This window comes from Tachypleus tridentatus, chromosome 4 (genome assembly GCF_004210375.1).
Source record: "Tachypleus tridentatus isolate NWPU-2018 chromosome 4, ASM421037v1, whole genome shotgun sequence".
Lineage (NCBI taxonomy): Eukaryota > Metazoa > Arthropoda > Merostomata > Xiphosura > Limulidae > Tachypleus > Tachypleus tridentatus.
The window spans coordinates 74,036,266-74,057,308 of NC_134828.1; the positions used below are offsets into that span (position 1 = coordinate 74,036,266).

The 21,043-nt window shown below is 30.5% G+C and overlaps 1 protein-coding gene across 3 annotated transcripts in view; it reads left to right on the forward strand.

Moving 5' to 3' along the window:
• Window positions 1-2,110: 2,110 nt before the first annotated feature.
• The window catches only part of LOC143249448 (serine/threonine-protein kinase MRCK alpha-like), a 135,939-nt gene continuing 117,006 nt past the window's right edge, over window positions 2,111-21,043 (forward strand). The window contains exons 1-5 of one of the 3 annotated variants that reach the window (XM_076499303.1): window positions 2,111-2,248; window positions 4,090-4,668; window positions 14,308-14,399; window positions 18,281-18,364; window positions 19,366-19,461. In XM_076499303.1, coding sequence (XP_076355418.1) covers window positions 4,485-4,668; window positions 14,308-14,399; window positions 18,281-18,364; window positions 19,366-19,461 — 456 coding nt within the window. In that variant the 5' untranslated portion in view covers window positions 2,111-2,248; window positions 4,090-4,484. Of the gene's footprint in view, window positions 2,249-4,089; window positions 4,669-8,608; window positions 8,739-14,307; window positions 14,400-18,280; window positions 18,365-19,365; window positions 19,462-21,043 lie in introns of those variants that run through there. The other 2 variants (XM_076499305.1, XM_076499304.1) reach the window with 2 other exon arrangements.

Genomic DNA, 21,043 nt, shown 5'->3' on the forward strand with positions numbered 1-21,043 from the left:
TTTAAAGTATCTGAAGCAGGAAAACTCACCTGCCCAATAGGAACAATGTTTGTTGTACCATGTTGCATTGTAGAAGTTGCTGTTGGAATGATATGTTAATGTACTTTTGGTGCTTTGAGAGCTTTTAATGACAGACCCTGAATACTTTTTTTCAATATTTGAAGAGAGAACTTGCGTTATGTACATGAGAAAAATAAAGAAAATCAGATTTCACAAATATACCTCAAACCAATGTTATACACGCAGTCTTAAGCCAAATGGGATCTGTGGATTTTTTATTGCCTTTTTTGAATAGATTCTACTCTAAGAAGTTCATACAAAAACCCATACATTCTTGCTGGAGACTCGAGAACTAAGCTTGCATTAAGTAACCTTTGTGACATGCATTCATCTTATGCATTTTCTACCTTATTATTTCAACATGTAAAACAAATTTTTACTTATTCTAGGTATTTGCATTTCTCACATAACTTGTAGTTAAGAAAAATCATTAACTTAATTTTCTTTTTCGCCATCATTTTCGAGACAGTATCTAGTCTGCCTATTAGAAGTGTATCTCTGAAGTTGCACATTAATACTGATAGCATTGTCTTCCAATGGTAAGTCAGGTGATATTTCGAGGTCACAATCTCCTTTATTTTTGAATGGGCATGATTATTACGTGAGTAGCGTTTGTTACTCTGGGTAAGTCTTACATCATTACTTCACCTAAGAAATGTAAAGTTTAGACACAGAAATATCACCCTAGGTGAACTCGTCAGCTTTAAAGTAAGCCTTGAGGGAATAGAGACACCCTTATCAATTCACAGCTCTAGTAAATGCAACTTTTTTACATTTAATGCAAACTCACAAACACAGTGTTTTTGATATTAATAAAAATGTTTCCATTGTGCATCACATTTTGCATCAAGGTCATTTATTTTGTAATTCTGTATTGTGCTCGTTTGATGCGTATAATGATTTAGATTATCTAGTAAAAATTATGCGAATTATAGTACATGTAACGATAACAGTTAGCTTATATATTTCTTAATAAACTACTTTTCACTTATAATTATATGGTTATGTGTACAAGCAATGTTTCAACATAAATGTAGAGGTTAATGGTAAGTACTCACAAATGAACTTACAGAATTTATTCGTTAATCATTTGAGTAATTGAATAGACTAAATAAACCTCATTTCTAACACCAAGCTGTGAACAACTTTTCTTACATTGAACTCTTAAACTCGGTGAATACTCATTAACTTCACTACTTGATTATTCATACTTATAAGGAATGTACTCTCATCTCCAAATATTTGATGAAATTTCTCCATTATTGCGTCATCATAATTAGTATCTTCCTTTAGCAAACAAGTAAATTATAACATTACAAATATAGCTCACAACAGCAACACAGACACATTTAATTTTAATTTATTTTTCCTGGAGATAATTTTATCTGAAAGTACCACACCTTTACCCGTGTAAAAGGATCAGCACACGTTTACGACCTTGATATATCCAATCAACGAAGATGTTATAACCACATGCAAACATTCCAAGGAAATTTAGGGAAAAATATTATATGTATTTTATACAAGCTAAGGAATGATGAAATTCAGGACTATTCCAGTCATTATAACAGTATACTGAAATTAAAATAATGATAAGAAAGAAAGCTGTCTTTATGATAAGATCTGCCAACTTCAAATTTTATTTTTAAAAACACTGACAATATTTAAACAACGATAGTGGTTGGTGAATAAAAGTTATTTTTTTTTCCCACAATTTAATTACTCGCGGTGATTCAGCAGTTAACATCAGGTCTTAAATCTATGACGCGGGTTTTGATCTCGCGGCGAACACAGCTCAAATAGCCATTTGTGTAGCTTTATGCTAAAATAATAAACAAACAAATACAGCTTTATTTTTCATAAAGAATACTTAATCGGTTAATCAAAGCTTTATCAGTATATAGCTTGATTACTATATTGACACCAACTCTTTATTCACAAAACATAGTTAAAATCAATAGTTTTTTCTCTGTGTGCTTACATCTCTTATAACGTTTACTGATGTTAAGGTCGATTATTCTGCGTTTCGGACTATCTATACCTTCTGTGGTATAAGTAAACTGGAACTTATATATTTCCGGTGCGGTGACTTGTGGAGGGGGAATGAATTAGCGCCCCCTTGCGCATTTTAGAAAGGATAACTAATTGTGTTCTGTGTATGACTTGTAAGGTTAACTATGATTCTTCGGTAAGTTAATTTGTTTGGTAGTGTAAATTGTAATTGTATTTGATTAAAAAATAATTATTCTTGTTGCCCTAAAGTTTCATTTGTAAAGCTGTAATAAATTTAAAAGTTGGATGAGAAAACAGAGTAATCGTGTTATTTTTTTTGGCTGTTATAGGTAAATAATGTAAAGCCTAAACTAAGCAGAAGTAACGACATTAACTGGTACAGGTAATGGTTTACAAAAGGTAGACTACAAGTGTAACATTATAAGTATAATAAAGTAAAATAACATATAACTCTGGCTGTAGTCTATTCTACTTCTAGACAGATGCCCTCATTATTATTAAATTATGTTTATAAATAGTCAATAAATATATAAATAGTAATAGGCCATTTAAAGTTTAGTAGTATAAGCGTATAGCTGTACCCTTATTATTTATCTCAATTTCTTGCCGAGTCGTAACTAATTCTTCTTACAGATGTTGCTGTTTTAACAGTTTCAACACGTTTAGAACAAGTAAGCCTACTCTAAAAGACCAATAAGCACAAAAGTACTACAAGTAGTACTAGCTTGAATTTCATGTGCTCAATCTGCCTTTTGTTTTATGAATTTTGTTACCAAAGGCCAGAATTTTAATCCGTTATAATGGTTAGTGTGGCACAGGTCCAATTACTAGAAAAGACTAAATCTTAAGAAAAATAGTAGCTTTCTGTTATATTTCTCATATTTAAAAAAAAATTAAATGTGGAAATGGCTAGATAGTGCAGCAGCAAATATTCACATTTACATATTCACAAGAGCTCCTGTGACCTGTGAGTTCCAATCTCCCCGAGGCTTGGAAGGCCCCCTTTCCACATGTGTCATGGTGCTGTATATGAAATAACTTCAAGGAGAAGATATATAATTTCCTTTTCTGACCTTTTCAATTGATACCACAGTCACTTTTCAATCTATTTGTATTTCAACCCTCAGGATAAGGAATATTTCTAATATCTTTTACTGTAAAAACAGAAGAGAATAAAACATTTAAAAGCTCAGTTATCTGATGGTCTTTAACAACAACCTTGCAAACAGCATCCTGTAAGGGCTAGTCCCTGTTCTAACATTTTGCTCATTTTTAATATACAAGTAATTAAAAATGGTTGTTTTGACCTTATCAGTCAGCTGTTTCTCACAAGCCTTTTTGAATTTCATAGTTACTTTTTTAACTAAATTTCTAGCTTTTTTATATTCTGTATGTCTTCCAAACTGTCAGTTTAAACATACAGCATTTAATTTAAAATTTCTTTTTTATTAACTTTTGGTAAGAAGTTATACTTTATGAGTGCCTTTTTGATAAAACAAAGGTGAAAATGAGCATCAGCTATTTTTCCATAGCAGTAAAATTCTGATATCTGTGTTAGATAGATGCCACTCATTTTCATTTTTGTTTCATGAGGATAATAATATTAAATGTAAATTGAGAATTTTCCTTAAGAATCGCAAAGACCAAATATGAAACAATTGTATGTAAGAATTGGGCTGAAAGGTTATGAGAAATGTTGTAAAAGTCTGAAGTGCTTGGGTTGATGTTTTGATTTTTAAAATTTTCTATTGGCATTTCCAACAAGGTGTGTGCATTAGCAGAGTAGTTGTACTAGTAGTTATAGGAAACAGGTAGGTATTTAGTAAAGTGTTTTTTACAATTTTATTATTTTTGACTGACATAAGAAGTTTTCTCTATTTATCAGGTATTAAGTTTGAAAGGGCATATTTAATGTTTTCTGATCAAATTTGCCCTTATGTTTATACAGATAGTGGCATTTTGATAAAATGGTAGTTTGCAATTTTTCCTGAATGAATTGTATTTTTGTTTTTTCAGGGTTTGGATGTGGCCATGTTGTCTTGCACCAATCATGTTTTGGGTTTCAGAAAATTTAATGTTGTGTGAACTCAAACCTGTTTAGTTAGTGAAAGATAAAATAAATTCTTGCATGTAGTTTACCCAAACAAGCTATGCTTTATTTTTTTTTTTATTTACAAGTGATCTATTGTAGTTCCATATCTTTAGAAACATTTTAATTGCGTACATTTGTATTTTGTTATTGTTGAGTTGATATTAATGTAATGTATGCTGATGTTTGAGGAACATTTTCTTTTGTTAGTAAACAGTGAAGATTCAATTACATTTTGCTAGGTTTCCAGTCATGTTATTTTAAGTAAAGGGTATTTTATAAGACTTAATCTGTAACAGTAATAATAAAGAAGTAGCCCAAAATGGCTCCGGGTCCAGAAGAACGAATAAAACAAGTGGAAAAACTTTTTCTTGATGGGTGTTTTACTGCAAATGGGACTAGCTATAACATAGAAATATTATTGGATGTCCTGTTAGTGCTGTATGATGAATGTTGTAATTCATCATTGAGACGAGAAAAAACATTTTCACAGTTTGTTGAACATGGTAAGTGACATACTTTTTATTTATCCAGTATTATGATTAACATTATAGATAGTCTGAATGTATATTTTAGTGAATTTATTTTGCATGTACATATTACAAATCTAAAACTGAATAGCTGGTTTTTTGAGAATATTATTGCACTACTAATTTATAAAAGTTTGAAAACCATATTTCCCTGTACAAAATGATAAACTACGTATATAGTAAAAAAGGTTAATGTATGTCGTTTTACTTGTTCTTTTTTTCTTGTCTCCTCTGCTGAATATGGATGGAGGTTATGTTTTCATCCCAGTGTGTATTTGTACGTTTGTCAGTAAGATTTCTTAAATAGCTGAGTGGATTTAGACAAGAATTCGTATATATTAGGACTATTACCCAACTTAAAAATGATTAGTTTTTAGAGGGCCAAGGTCATGAAAAAATCTGTTAACATGGGAACTATTGACACTACTTTAGCTCTATAGTTGTCAAAAATTATCTGATTTTGATGAAACTTGGTGGACAGGTGTAAAATATTATTCCTCATTATTCTGTTAAACATGGTCAATGTCTTCACAATGACAGACATTTTTGTATTTTTTGAGAGTTGAGTATGATCATTGTTTGGTGGATGTGTGCAATATTCTGCTAGGTGCCTCACTAGTTTCTGTTAGATTTTATCTTGTTTGTTATTTTATTTTATTAAAAAACATATAGGCCTTCACAGAATTATAAACTACATACAGTAAAATAGGGTAAGTGTGTGTGATTTGTACTTTATTTATATCGTAGTGTTGCTCTGTTTTAATAAGCTGTGTATGGCTTAACCAGAGCATGTTTCTTAAACTTCTCTCAACTGGTTAAATTCAATATTCTATTGTATTTCTTGCTCATTTGTCAGAATACAGGTCACAATAAATTGAAGATGTAGTGCAATTCTTAAAGAGAAATGTACTTAATGAAGATACAATGAGTTTTGTAAGATTGATGAGAGTGATATTTTGCTGAAAATTGCCTTCTGGCCAGTATTTCTTTTGTTGCAGTTTGGTTGAGAAAACTGTGCTTTTTTCCAAATTCACTTGCATCAGTCATTCTTTATACAAGTGGCAGAAATGTCAGTTACAAAGCTAATGTGGTAGTGTAAAGTCGCAAAGTGGTCATAATATTACCAGTGCCCCAGGTATTAATATTTTCACAATGGAATGTCGATGACCAAACAGGCCAACCTCAAGAGAGATTTGATAAGCTTTATCTGAGAAAGATGATGATGCATGAAAATGTCTGAAGCAAACAACAACTTCCACATACCAACCAAGTATTTTCAAGAAGTTCCAGAAGAGACCTCTAAAAGCAGAAAGGGATATGTGAGGAAGGATGATGGAGGGAAGACAATAAATAGTGTTCATGAACTGCATCCAGTGTTTTGGCTTAGCTTGACAGATGATCACCACTCATGGTTGCTCATGTTTGGCATTTTTTAACCCTTTACCTGTACAGCTTTTAACTTTTCTAACTCCACAAAATGTGTGGCAGATCATGGCCTATCAATCCCAGAACTTTTATTATGCTTTTCCACATTTAACAGACTTAGCAAACTACTGTAAATTCCTCTAGTGAAGTTATCGAAAAATGCTATTGATTTTATTTATATGTGATAATGAAGTGATATTAATGAATGCAGGTGGGAAATTGAATGACTGCTGAATCTGATGATCATCAATCATAGTATTTGTATTGTGTAATAGAATACATAAAGGTCAGAATTAAGAACATTTTTTATGAAGCCTAAGTAATATTAAAAAATGCTAATTAACTAAAAACGCTTAGCTCACTGTTATTCTGTTCAGTTTGTATGAACTATACAGTAAGTTTCATTTTGTGATCCCAAATTTAGTATCATGAAACACTTCATATAATATATTTAGTACTATAGATTTTGGCTTTTGTGAAGCAGAGAAAATAAAGTTCTTTTATTTGTTTATCATCTTGTTAAATAATGAGCTCAGAAAAAGCCTTAGAACCCGTATAGAAGGTCTGAACTTGTGTATTGGCAGAGATGCATTCCTTTCTGTTGCAAAAAGTATTTGAAGTAATACACACTAATATAAAATTACTGTTGTTTTGTTATTTGCTTGAATTCTCATCAAAAGACAGTTATTATGGAAAGTATGAAAGCTTGAATTTTTAATATTTTTTGAAACTTGTTTGTTCTTAATTAGTACAACATACGTGTAATACATTGCGTGAAACATTTGGTAATTACAGTTTAAGTTCATATGATGGGTAATTTTGCTAGCTTTATAGTAGAATAATGCATTTGTGTTAGAAAATCCATTTGTTCTGCATATTTATTACATTATTTTTATGTATTTCTGTTCATTTAAAAGTAATTAGTATTACCTTCCTTTGAATTCCAATTACAATACTTGAAGATGCTGCTTCAGTTGGCAGAATAATGATAAACAGTTCCCATGGAAGAGTGTTTTCTTATAGCAAAGCCACATTGGGCTACCTGCTGAGCTTACCAAGGGGAAACGAACCCCTGATTTTAGCGTTGCAAATCCGTACACTTACTGCTGTACTAGGGGGGGAGGAAGAACCTACAAATATTTTCATAAAAATTATTTTTTTTTACAAATTACTTGAAAGTAACTTACTTTTAGAAACTTTAATTGTATTGCATTTTTATCTGTATTTTCTGTTGAAGAAAGATTGAGAATGCTGCTTGTACAAATCAGGTCTTAATGCAAAACCTTAATGAGGTTGGAAATAAAGAAATTTCTACCAGAAAAATGTAATTTTGCTGAGAAAATTGTCAAATGTCTTGCAGATTATGATGAATATATTTTGTAACATTATTTATGAAGGTACATAATTAACTCATTCATTGTGGCTTGTATTTGTTTTTGTTGTTCACTGCATCAACCCATCATTGTCAGTTCTATCTAGTAAATCATTAAAATCTATCTTCTCCAGCTTCAGCAGTGTTTACTGTTGAGGCAGTGAAATGTTGTTGTACAGGCTTCTCTGACATCTTGAGGGAAACTGATGCATAGAATATGGAAATAATGAGCTTAGTATGACAACATGTAGCAGAATGTTTATGGACATTACTGGAAAAATTTATGATCCAACCTTCCTGCAGGAATTTTAAAAGCAAGAATCCATAAGTGTACCGGCTGCAGTGAACAGAAAAGAATGTAGAGGTCATACATGTACTAGCCACAATGAATGGGTTAAGGGTTTTAACTTGTTATTTTATGCAAAACTTTTCATACTTTGTTAGTTCAATAATTTCTAATAGTTGGATGCATGTAAGTAACAGCATTAAAGAGTCCAAGGTTTAAAGGATCAACAAATAAATATTTTCACAGATGACATCTTGTACAAATATGCATGCATGCACACAATTGTGTGTATCAAAAGATTTTGTATGACATGATTGAAATTTTATAAGAATTTGGTAGATGCAGTTAATTCTTTAGCATTTGTAATTGCATTTATTGAAAGATTGATTCTCATGCACAGCTTATGACTAAGCATTTGGTAATCATTAATGGCAATGATATGTACTTTTAATTTCATTCAAAAAAGTGATTTTCATCTCTTAAATTGTCTGCACTTTGATAATAACAGTATTTGTCTTTGTTTTTTGTTCAAAAAAGGTGCATTTTAAGTGAAAGACATTCTATAAATGGATCATATGATCCAATTGTTTGCTAATATTCCTGGACAACGACCAATTCTCTGCCTCTGTGATAATATTGTGAAAGATGGTAGAAGTTGTTACTTATATGTAATAATAATAAAATGGATACATACATACATAGATATATGTACAACACGTGTGGTGGTGTTAGCTTATGTTTCCTGTCTGTCTGCAAGTACATCTACAGAGGAAGTTTCATGTGTTTCCTAATTTTTTTTTTGCTTGTAAAGCATACGTACATATATAATATTAGGATTTATAGTTCAGTTTATTTTAATATTTTGTGGGTGGGAGGCTAGTGGAAAGAATGGAGTTAGTGTTCTATTTCTTTTGCTTGTCATCTTAAATTCTGGGAAAGGACTAATAATGAGATATCCATTATGTTAGTAGAGTAGTAATACCAATTTAACAAGCATAGGTGTTTGAGTTAATTAATTTGTGATATTACAAGAATCCAATATTTTATTATTGTGTAAAAACAAATAGGTGTTTGAAATATTTTGAAAGAAATTTAAAAGTTTGAAGAATAGTTATGGGAAGTTAAATTTCAGTTATACAGCACACATTGTGTTTATGTTAATATCTGGTATTATATGATAAGTGAACAATATAGTGATATTTTTGAAGAAATAGATTATATTAATGTTTATTGTTTTTTCATTTGTTTGTAATATTATTTTAATGGTGTGTATTCTGTTCTGTGTTTCTTAATTACTGTAGTAGTCCTTTTCTATCATTTATACCTGTTTCTAATTCAGTCAGCAAGAAAACCTTGTTTTTTTAACATTAGACATGACAGAAAGAAATGGATATTATTGATGAAAAATACTGCATCATTAGATTTGTGATTTGATATTTAATTTGTTTTTTAAATTGTGTTTGCAAATAAGGACATTGATAATTATTAAGCACAAAGCTACACAAAGGGCTATCTGTGCTCTGTCCACCATGGGTATTGAAACTATTTTTAGCAACCTGGGGGGTTGCAAATATGGAATAAGAATTACCTTAAACTTAGAGATAAGAACACAAGGTCTTCATTTCATGTGTAATTTTACTTTATGATAACTAATAATAATTTTGTTGTGTTCACCCATACTCCTATATCAAGTCAAAGAAAATACATTAAACATTGATTTTGGATGTTATGATAATCTGTGATATAAAAGATAAATTGTTCTGGCAATATAGTATCCTTTAATGTACATTCATACAATTGTATGTAACAGTCATTATCACAGAAATTGTGTTAAATTAATATTTTTGTTTTGTTGTAATTAGTAATATCTTAAGTGTTTAGAGGTTTATCTAGTCAAGCTATAGTACATGTTAATTAATGAACATGAAAATGTAAAATAAAATTATGTATTTTTAATTAGTTGAGGGAAGAAATTCTAATAGTTTGGTGTTAGTTTCATTTTATACTGATTTATCTATGATAACGACAAAATAATAAACTCTGAGGTTTGGGTATGGGTATAAATGGGATTAGTTTAGTGTTTACTTGATCATAGTATATCTTCACTGTTCAGTCCATCTAAAAATTATGTTAATGAGTTTAATAGATTCTCCTTTTATTATTAATAATGTGGTGGAGTATTTATTTGTTCTGCATAATTCAAGTGTAGAGGTGGAAAGCTGTTTATAACAAGAAGCATATAATTTAACATTTCAAACCATATCAAAGAAACAGGAGTTTTAAAATTTCAACCTATTCTTGCAACATGTGATTGTATCTTGATTGAAACCTCCCTTCAATTCACTCTTAAATCTAATATTAAGGCTATAAATGTAGTCACACTGGAAAAACCACTACAACTAAAATCTAGAAGAGTGACGAACTAGATAATTTTTAAAAAATAGTTTTACATTGAAGAAATTTTCTTTGACAGTAGATGCTTTTGCAGTACTATTTTTCTTGTTTATGAATCCAAATATTGTTTAAATATCATTTCATCTCTATCTTTCAGCTATCACTAATCAAATGTAATTTTTGTTGTTCTTATTGCATTGTTTTAATAATATTTTTTTTAGCTGCAGGCTTCAATATTAAAATAGTTATATTTATAAAAGAACATAATTTTTAGTAATGGTTATTATTTCATGAGTCATAGGCTTCCTAATTTTATGTCAAAATATTCAGTTAATGGTGTTTAAGTTAAGAGTCAATAGAATAAAATCTGATTGATGTTTTGTGACAGCTAACACTTTTATACATATATGGGATGCTTGCATTGTTTCAGTAACAATAAATGTTTCAGTTGAAAAAATGAGAAAATAAAGAGGTGTGGGAAAATTATTAAAATAAATTATGAGGTAGAGTCAAAGGACTTGAGAAGGGTATAAAAATTATTTTTGATAACCTTGGCTGGAAGAAGCAGTGGAAATTTCAGTTGTAATTAGAAACTGAAAATGTATTAATTTTTTAAAATCTTAACCCTTAAATAGCAGGAATGTTGTGGGTAGCAGCATCAGTTGATGATAGCCTCTGTTTAAGGGTTAATCTATTAATTTCTATTAGTATTTGTTGAAAAATTCAGAAGCTTTCTCTTCTCCCACCCTCCCTGGGTGGCCTCCAGATTTTTATACATGTTCATTCATTCTTATACCTAAATTTTATTAATATATTTTTCTGATTTTTATCCAATATTTGATAATGATAAATTCAGTCAGATAGCTCATTTATTTTGTTCTAATATGTTACAGATTATGTTTTGATAACTAAAAGAACATCATTTTTATACTGACAATATTGTGACATGGAGGATTACACTTTTATTTTGTGAGATCCTTATTATTAGCAGGTGATGTAAATCTTATAACCAGGAACAGGGTAAGAAATGTAATTCTATTGGAAAATGCTTCTGTAACTCGTTATCATCAGTGACCTATAACTTAAATATATTTCTCTTCTGGAAGTTTTTCAACTTTATGGTAATAAACACTTAAGATATTTTAGATTTGTTTTTAGACCTTTCAGTAAAAAAACCTGCCAGCTTACATTATTTTATTGTATATTTTGGCTCATTATGCTATTTGTTTTATGTATCCTGTTACCTAAACATTTAATCTGTGAAACCATCACCTTGTATGTGTCAGATTTTCTATTTCAATTAATTTGCAAGTTTAAAACAAATTCTTTTTTAATAAATACTTTGTGTTTTCAGGCATTGAGTTCTATGATTGTGTATGCTGTTTTATTTTTGTGGAAACTAGAAATAGTTGTATAAATTGTGTATGCATTGATTTTAGATATAATTATTGTAATATTAAAATTTTATTTTATGGCTTTATTAGATTAAAACAGTGATTACTCCATGATTTTGTTAAACTTAAACTGCTATGGCATTAAGCAACAGTTAAAGATTTTTTATGAGATACTGTTGATTTGTGTGTTATCAGTCTTAGGTACCATAGAAATGTTTTGTAAAATGTTTTTCGGGATCTGCTTTGGTGTAATGTTTATGAGAAATATAAAATAGTTCACTCCAATGAAACTTTTTTACTTATTTTTGAAAAAAATTATCAGGGAAAGTATATTGTACAGAATCCATATTTTACAACTCATTTTAAAAGCATGGAGAATGTGATGTGGTGGACTTGCAAATGAGAAAAGGATGTGTATAAATTAAAATATTGGCTTAATTAAAATTTAATATGAACATTTTGGTGAAATATAATACTTTCTGATACAGTATTTCACCTCGTCTTATAAATAGCTTTTCCCGACTTAAACTGCCCTCTGTAGATGCTTATTTTTGCTTGCCACTGGCCTTGAAACATTTGCTTACCCTTACATGTATCTTTGTGAAATATCTGCATGCTATTATGCAAATAGTGATGCAGCAAGTTTCCACCAACAGGAGTACAACACAACTGCTATCTTAATTAGCACCTTCTATTCTGTGCAGCATGTAATCACTTCTCAATTTGCAATTGTGTACAGACAATGTTGATTGGATGTGTTCGATACTGATGTGCAACACTCCTTATTTCGCAGTGTCCTGATAAAAAATTTAGCTGTTTTGGAGATTAATTCTGCTTTCATGTCCATCTTCCTTCCATATTGCACCTTTTTGATTATTATGACCCTGCTTACCTCCAGAGAGACTAGTTAATTCTCTTCACTTTTATTTGGTGCACACTTCCCTGTTTTCCATTTGTTTGTTCCTTGGAACCCTTACCAATCCTGTGACTTTTTTCCTGTTACCCTTACAGGTTGAATTTGCCAGCTTATACATCTCTTCTCGGATGGTTGTCCCCAGGCTATTCATTTCAATCATATGTTATCATTGATGCTGGTATTTGGGCCATTCTCAGTACCTTCTCTATTCATTATCATCTCTGTCTGGCCATTTTCTGTCTTATGGTTTTTTTATGATTTCTCTATGAGTGATTAAATGCTCCTTTTTTCTTTGCAGGGACCCTTTTTTCATCTCAGGATCTTGCTTTGTGGTAGATGTTGCCTGTTCAAATATACTTGTTCTTAAATCTTCACAATAAGACTTGTGTGTCAAATATGCCTACTATTGAGATGGGGTACTCTACAAGACCATTTGTAGATATTCATCATGTTTTGTTTGCTCTATAAAATTTTTGTCCTGGCCCATATACTCATGAACTAACATGAGTAAAGCAAATGAGGATTGGTACCCTTTCCTAATAATTCATGTATTGTAGGTCATGGGATCAGTATCTTTTCAAAATAAGGTGTTGCAGTCAGTTGCAGTGTTCTTTTGGACTCTTTAGTGCTTTGTTTCCCCATTTTCTGTGGTGGAATATTGGAGCGTTTACCACTTAGGAGTTCCTAACATTTGCATGATTGAACATGAAGGCTTCCTCCTGAGTGTGTTTACTTCCACTTAATTGAGTAGGGTGATGATGTTTTGCTGGTGTAGATGGCTTTGGTGTTTATTATAATATAGATCTGATGTACAATTCCAAATGTTGCTAGGTGATGAATGAGGCACTGTGCTAACATGCTGCCCATTCCTCCTGCTGTGGCACTCACCTTTCAATTGTCCCTTCAGATGTTGGTTCCCAAGCTTGACCAGCTGCATAAAGTCTCACATGTGTGTGGTGAGGTACCCTCCTCCTACTGAGGACTGGATGATAAATTCCCATTACTACTTGGTACTAGACTGGAGATGAACCCCACTTTAATGCCCACCATATTACTCTCCCTAAGATGCTCACTTGTGACGTATATGGTATTGGTAGTGTACACATTATGATACAGATCCTTGTATGAAGGCTTGTCTTTTCTACCAATTCCTTTATCCCTCTTCCTACTTTGGGCTAGATATCCATGTCATGGTTTGTCTAGTCTTGATTGAGGTAGATCTTCCATTTATAGCCTCAAGTGTTTAAACCATCCTACACTAGAGTTTCTTTAATTTCACTAAATTTACTGAGTCCTACCTTTGATCCCACCCTTCTTGTAACACATCTGAAGGAGGAGTATACCTGGTAGGAAGGAAATATTCTTATGAGAAATTACATTATATACTGTTAAACATCTAACCTTCACATTTTCTTCATTCTTTGTTAGTAAGTATATAAAGGTAGAAATTGGCATTAGGTTCTCTTTTTCTATCAGTACATGATGTAGTTTCACATAATAACTACAGTATTTATCCATTTGCCAACATTTATGAACATTAAGTTTTTAAGAAAAGTTAATTAGTATCATGTGACATAAAAGTGGGTATCCTTATTTAATTATAATTTAGCACTAAAGTGATTAACCTTTCAAATTTTTATTTTTGTTTAGGATTGAACTATTTTTCAAAAGTTGGTGTGTTTTTTTTTCTGTGTAATATAATTTCATCATTGCCTCTATTATTGACAAAATGATTTCCATGTACATGCATCATCTAATTCAACTCATTTATTTTCTGTGACATTATGATAACATTTTCTAAAAAAACTGACTGTTATGTTGTTTTCAGTGAAACCTTTGGTACAAAGAATTAAAAGTTTCAAGCTCCTCAAGGAAGATTTTGAAGTTCTGAAAGTCATTGGTCGGGGAGCTTTTGGTGAGGTACGGTTTTTGAACATCATTAGCACTCCTGTTTTAGGACAATGTAGAAGAGAGTATAAAACTTTAAATCTCATCTGTTGTGCACTGTTACAGTACTGGGTAATTGTAACAGCAGTATTTTGTAAATTTTTTATAAAATTACCAACATTTTATTGCAGATTACAAAGTGTATTTTAGGACTGTAGGGAATTAAAAAAATAACAACCCAATGAATATGTAAATAAAATTGAAATTCTGAACATTTGCTGCAGTCCTGTAAACTTTGGTGTAAATTATTTTGATTTATTACTAATTTCATAGTAGACCATTTCAACTGAATAATTACATCACTACTATTAATTTTAAGGTTGCTTCTCAAGTTTAAAAGTTGAATGTTGGTTAAGTATTAAGCTGAACATATTGCCAAGATAAGTTTTGCTTAACCTAACTAATTGCACAGTATAATGGAGAATAAAAGGAATGGGATTAAGTTTCACAATTTTGCCTCTTTTTTTTTTTTTTTTTTTATACACCTGACCCACTTTACACACATACACATTAAAATGTAACAAGCAAATACTCTATCGAAGGACACTAGTGTTATGTGATAATTCACGCTATCCATTTTTGTTTGTGAAAGAAAAAGCATTTACATAAAATTGAGAGAATTTAAAGTTAATTCTTTTGTAGCAGGAATAAGTACTTTCATAAGTAGTTTAAAATTCTATAAAATTTTATGAGGACAAAAGGGAACTTATTAGCCCATCAAAGTTGTACCTTCCAGCTTCCATCTATAATCACTCCTTACTACCTGTGTATCCATCCAGTCTTTTCTTGAACCTAGTTAAATTTTATGCATCCATTAACCTTGAAGGCAGCTTATTCCAAAAGCCAGCTGTTTTGTTTGAAAAGTAAAACTGTCTAAACTTCAGATGACTCTTAAGCTGCCAAAACTTGAATTTACACTCCTTCTCTTATTGTTTTTGTTGTTAAATACAGAAAAGTTTAGTGGATCTATATTATTAATACCTTTAATAATCTTAAACACCTCAATCAAATCACCTCTGACATTCTTCCTTTCCAGAGAAAAGTTTAGATTGTAGTCTCTTCTCTTTAGGACAATCCCACCATCCCAGTTATCATCCTAGTAACTCTTCTCTGAACTTTCTTGAACAATTCTATGTTATTTTTGAGGAAGGTAACCCAAAACTGTACACATTACTCTAAATGAAGTCTAACAAGTGATTTATACAGTGAAACAATAATATCCTTTGTCTTGTATTCAAATTTCTGTATTTCTATAGGTTGTACCCAAAATCCTGTTAGCTCTATTGCTAGCTACAGTACACTGTTTAGATTATTCAAGTGATTTTTCAATCACAGCACCAGGAATTTGTCTTCCATCACAGTAGTTGATGTATTACCATTTGAATTGTAACAGTAGTTTGATTTGTGAAAAATTGCATGCATCACTGTACATTTTGGACAATTAAACATCATCTGCCACATATTAGCTCAATGCACCAAATGATTTAAATCTTCCTGTAAGTCTGCAGCATCTCTGATACAGTTATCTACTCCAAAAACTGTAAAGTCGTTTGTAAACTTCAGAATTTTGTTGATCATTCCAGAGTCAGTATCATTAATATAAATTACTAACAGCAAAAGATTCAGCACAAAGTCATTGAGGCACAGTGCTTGTGACTGTGATCAAGTAGATCTAATTGTATTTATTATTACTCTCTGCTTTCTTCTATTCAGCTTAATAACATTTCCCCAACACCTAGAGAATTAACATAATTAATTTTTGTAACATGTCCTTTGTGAGACACTTTCTGAAAATCAAGGTAAATCAAATCCACAGTATTTCTTTCATAAACTGTTGCATTATTATTCTCAAAAGTTATAAGATTTGTCAAACATGCTGGCTCTTTGTCATTATATTAGGTTATTTTAAATTACTGCAATTCATCTTTAATCATATTCTCAAACCTTTCCAACTACTGATGTAAGACTAACTAGTCTATAATTATCTGGACAATATTGTATTAACATTAGCCAACTTTCAATCTTCTAATACTTTTTCACTACTCAATGATTGATAAAAAGTATTAGTTAGTGGTCCACAAATAAAATCTTTAAGTGCCTTTAAAACTCTTATCATAAAAGTGGTCTGGTCCAGGGATTTATCAGTTTTTAGGTTTCCCAAATTTTTTCTTACAATTTCAGAACTGAAAATGATATATTTCACATCAGTATTTTTCCCATACATTAAGTGCTCTATTTGAGGTGTAATACTTGTATCTTTCTTTGTAAAAACTGAAGAGAACATATTTAATACGTTTATCATTTCATAATCTTCCATATGATCAGCTCCCCCACTATCATTTTTAAGAGGACCAATCCCCACACTAACATTTTTACTTACCCATCATATATGTAACAAATTTCTTTTTGTTGATTTAGCTCTTTTAGCAAACCCTTTTTTGTATACATTTGCATGTGTGTACATACATGTGCAGTGATTTAGTTAATTTCAAATCATCCTTTATTATCTTACATTATCACAGTACTCTAGTAAATGTCTGTTGTTAGTAATAAAATAAATTGTGAATAAGGAGTCTTGTTTTACTAAATAAGGATTTCCAATTCTTTATTATGTGATAAATAAAAGGTAACATTAAAGTAAAATGTTTTTATTACTGTAGTTTAATAATGTTGTACAGCTTTGAGTATTCCTAATTGTCTAAGCATGATTGCTATTGATGTTTGGTGCTTTAGTTACTATAATTTTGTAGCATGATTAGAAGAACTTCGCTGAATCAACTTGATCTGATATGTAAATGAAATACAAAAAGTATTATAACCACCAAAACTTTTTTGTACAATTTTAATTATCTTAGTCCAGATTGATCAATGATGTTTTCAATAATATAATGTCACAGGAATGTTTTCATGTCTGCTTCTATTCATTTTTTTCTCCCACTGAAATAAGATTGTTGAAAGATGTATTGTTTTTAAAGTTTGTGTTATTACTAAAGTTAAAGCCATAATTTCTTTATAGAAGATTTGAGAACTAAGTACTAGTATGTGGTTTTTAAACTCTTTATGAGAATATTTTTATATCACATTAAAAGTGTCAACAAATTTGAATGATAATAAAGAAGGAAAAATCATTGGATAATTTATATACTTCCTTATTTGTGTTAATACATTTATTATTTCAATATTGTATACAGTTTGATCAAAAGGAGTTATTGAATGCAGAATAACATGTTTAATGGAGATATGAATTTTATTTTATTACAAAAATTAAACAAGGTTTCTTTCTACAGGGTGTTTGGAAAGTCATTGTTCTTTTATATATTTATTAACAGACATGTTTGAATTTAGAATACAGGAGGTAAATATGAATAACAATTATAAACAATGTTGAAAGTGACCCCTGTTGACATCAGTACAGGCTTGGATCCTTCTTATTTTGTTTCTAAACACTGCTATCAGTTGCTGGCTTGAAATAGATTGAATGAATGCTGTTATTGCTGATTACAAAACTGCATAGTGACTTTCAGAACATCCTGTACATAAGTATTTCTTGGGTGAGGCTAATATTTTTAATACTTTTGATTATGTGATGCTGTGATTAAATATAGTATGTTTGATTAGGAATATTGTGAAAAATAAAACGGGCATTGGGAAAATAATGAACTTGGGCAAACTACTTAATCAGCCAGCTATTAAAGCTAATGATTTTAATTACACATCAGTTGATATATCGAAATTTGAAATTTGTATACAGTGTAAAAATACATTTATGGCAATTATTTTAATTTTTTATTGTTTACTGAAATAGTTCAAAAACTGTATGTGGTAATTGTTTTTGTTAATCATGTTTTTTATAGGTTAGTGTTGTAAAACAGAAAGACACTAAGAAAGTATATGCAATGAAAACATTGAACAAGTGGGAAATGTTGAAAAGAGCTGAGGTAAGGAAAATAAAGAATACTGCCTAAAGTAGATTTAGCTTCATATGTGATATATTCAGTGTAATGTTTTATTTATTTTAGTTTTTACCTGTCAGTAAAAATAACCTGTTTTTGAGCAAGTGATAACTGTTAAAACTTAAGAATAATTTTGGTTTTTATTTTAAAAAATCTCAAATTTGAACTGTAATTATTGAGTTGAGAAAACTTTATCGATAGGTCCTGTTTGGAGACAACGTATGTCGGTATTAACTTCTAATCAGAGCAAGCTTTGTACTTAAAGCAAAACTAGAAATCCACTTGACGACATATGTATCGAAATAAATATTAGAATAGAATTAGATTGTTTCATCAGTTGGGTATTTACTCTGTTAACTATTTGTGGCCATAATCTTATAGTAGGGTCAAAGCTACATGTAGTATACTTGCTCCATTGTTTTTACAGATGCACTTAAAATAATGCTACAATTTCTGAAAATTGTTTTTCCTCTTAATATATGCAACCATAGAAAAAAGTAGTTCTGAATGGTCAAAATATAAATAACTTGTGAAATAATAATGAATAATAAGAGGTTACAAACACTGTAGTGTTTAATAGTACAGTGTGATTGAACAAATGCTATAGGGAGAACAATTCTAATTTGATTAGCAGCTACCTAGTACAAAATTATTTGAAGTGAAAGTGCTGTAAAGATGTTTAAAGAAGTGAAATTGATGAAATGTCACCTTTTTGTCAAATCCTACTTTTTTTTTGTTGCTGTTCCCTAAAAATTGAAAGAAAAAGGTATTTCAAGCTAATTATAAAAGTATTTTGTACACATTTTATATCGTCCAAGAATAGGGTGGCTGTTGAAGACTTGGTATAGATTAAACATTTTTCTGCAATTTGATTTTCTTTCTGTATTGAAGCCAGTCACGTTTTGATAGAATTTTGGTAAAATTGCATTAAATAATGTAAGTTATTACAGTTGTTTCATTTTTGTTTTCATATTTAATATGCACAGACTGCTTGTTTCCAAGAAGAAAGAGATGTTTTGATTAATGGCGATAAAAGGTGGATAACTAACCTTCATTATGCTTTCCAAGATGAGAACAATCTGGTATGTAATATAGATTATTCACTGGTCTATATGAATGTCAGAATACATAAAAGTAGTATTGTTACCTTTGAGTGTTACCTTCAGTTTTTATTTGAAATCATTCATACTATATGACTTTTATTTTCTCATGTTATATTTAACTGTACTTCTTTCATAGCTTTTGAAATAGTCACTTATTAAATTTACTGTTGTGTAATGGTATTTAAGCATTTTCTTACAGCCTTTGTTCTATGTTATTGTGAAATTTGCATGTATGTTCAGCTTACTGTTGTACTCATTGATATGATGGTATTTGATGAAGAAAGTAGCATGTACATTATCAAATTTATCACCAGACAGCTAATGTAGCACTTGTTTCTCTTCAGTTATTTAAATATGGTTGCTTATCAGCTAAGGGATATTTTTCATACAGCTGTAATAATTCACTACTTGAGGGTTCATTGTATCTTGAAATATATAAAACTAATCTTCCACTACTGGTTTAAATTTAAGCTTGATAGATTATGATGCTAAAATTTGAGGCTCAGCCCCTTTATGTTAAACCCTAGAATGCCAGTATGAGGTCACTCCCTGGTGTTAGATTGAAAATTTAATGCTGGCATTGTAGGGTTAAGAATGAAATGAGTAATTTAATATCAGCTTTGTGCTGAACAACAAAATGAACATAATCTTCCCTAGTGACATTTGGTGTTGTGACTGGTGTATATTCTATTGAATAATGTTTTGATTTTCTGAGCATATTTGATGTAATGACTTGGTAATAAGCAAGTCCTCAACCTCTACTTTAATACTTTTTAAATATTTCAAATTTATATAGGTTTGACATTGTATCATTTGTAATATAAAGGAAAAGCTTTCTCTCAAAAACTATTGTAAAAATAACATTAAATAGGCCTGTCATGGCCAGGTGGTTAAGGCACTTGATTTATAATCTGAGGATTGCAGGTTCGAATCCCTGTCTTACCAAACATGCTTGCCCTTTTAGCCATGGGGAAATTATAATATGACAGTCAATCCCACTATTCATTTGTAAAAGAGTAGCCCAAGTGTTGGCAGTGGGTGGAGATGACTAGCTGCCTTCTCTCTAGTCTTACACTGCTAAATTAGGGATAGCTAGCACAGAAGGCACTTGTGTAGCTGTGTGCAAAATTTAAAAGCAAACAAACAAACAATAAAGTTAAATCATAATGCTTAATTTTAATCCTTTTTTCTTTCAAGGAAGGACTTGCTTTTATTTAAGACCAAGTTTTTGTTACTTGTGAATTGACAGAGGTAAATAGTGATCAAGTTGGCTGTTGGGCATTAGGTACTTTATAATATTTCTCAAGGTTTTACTTTATATAGTTGTTTTGATCCTTGTGTGGAGAAAACTGAACAGGTTTTATGAAAATTTGCCTTTGAGAAAATATTGAAATATACATGCATCAATAATGAACAATTAAGTAGGGAAATATTACTTAATGATTTACAAACAAATGAATGTGATAGTACCTTAAAATAAGCTTTTTTTGTTTGTTGTTAATGAGTAGAAAGAGCCTTAACCAACTTGTTAATAAAAAGTGACTTGACAAAACTTTTGTTA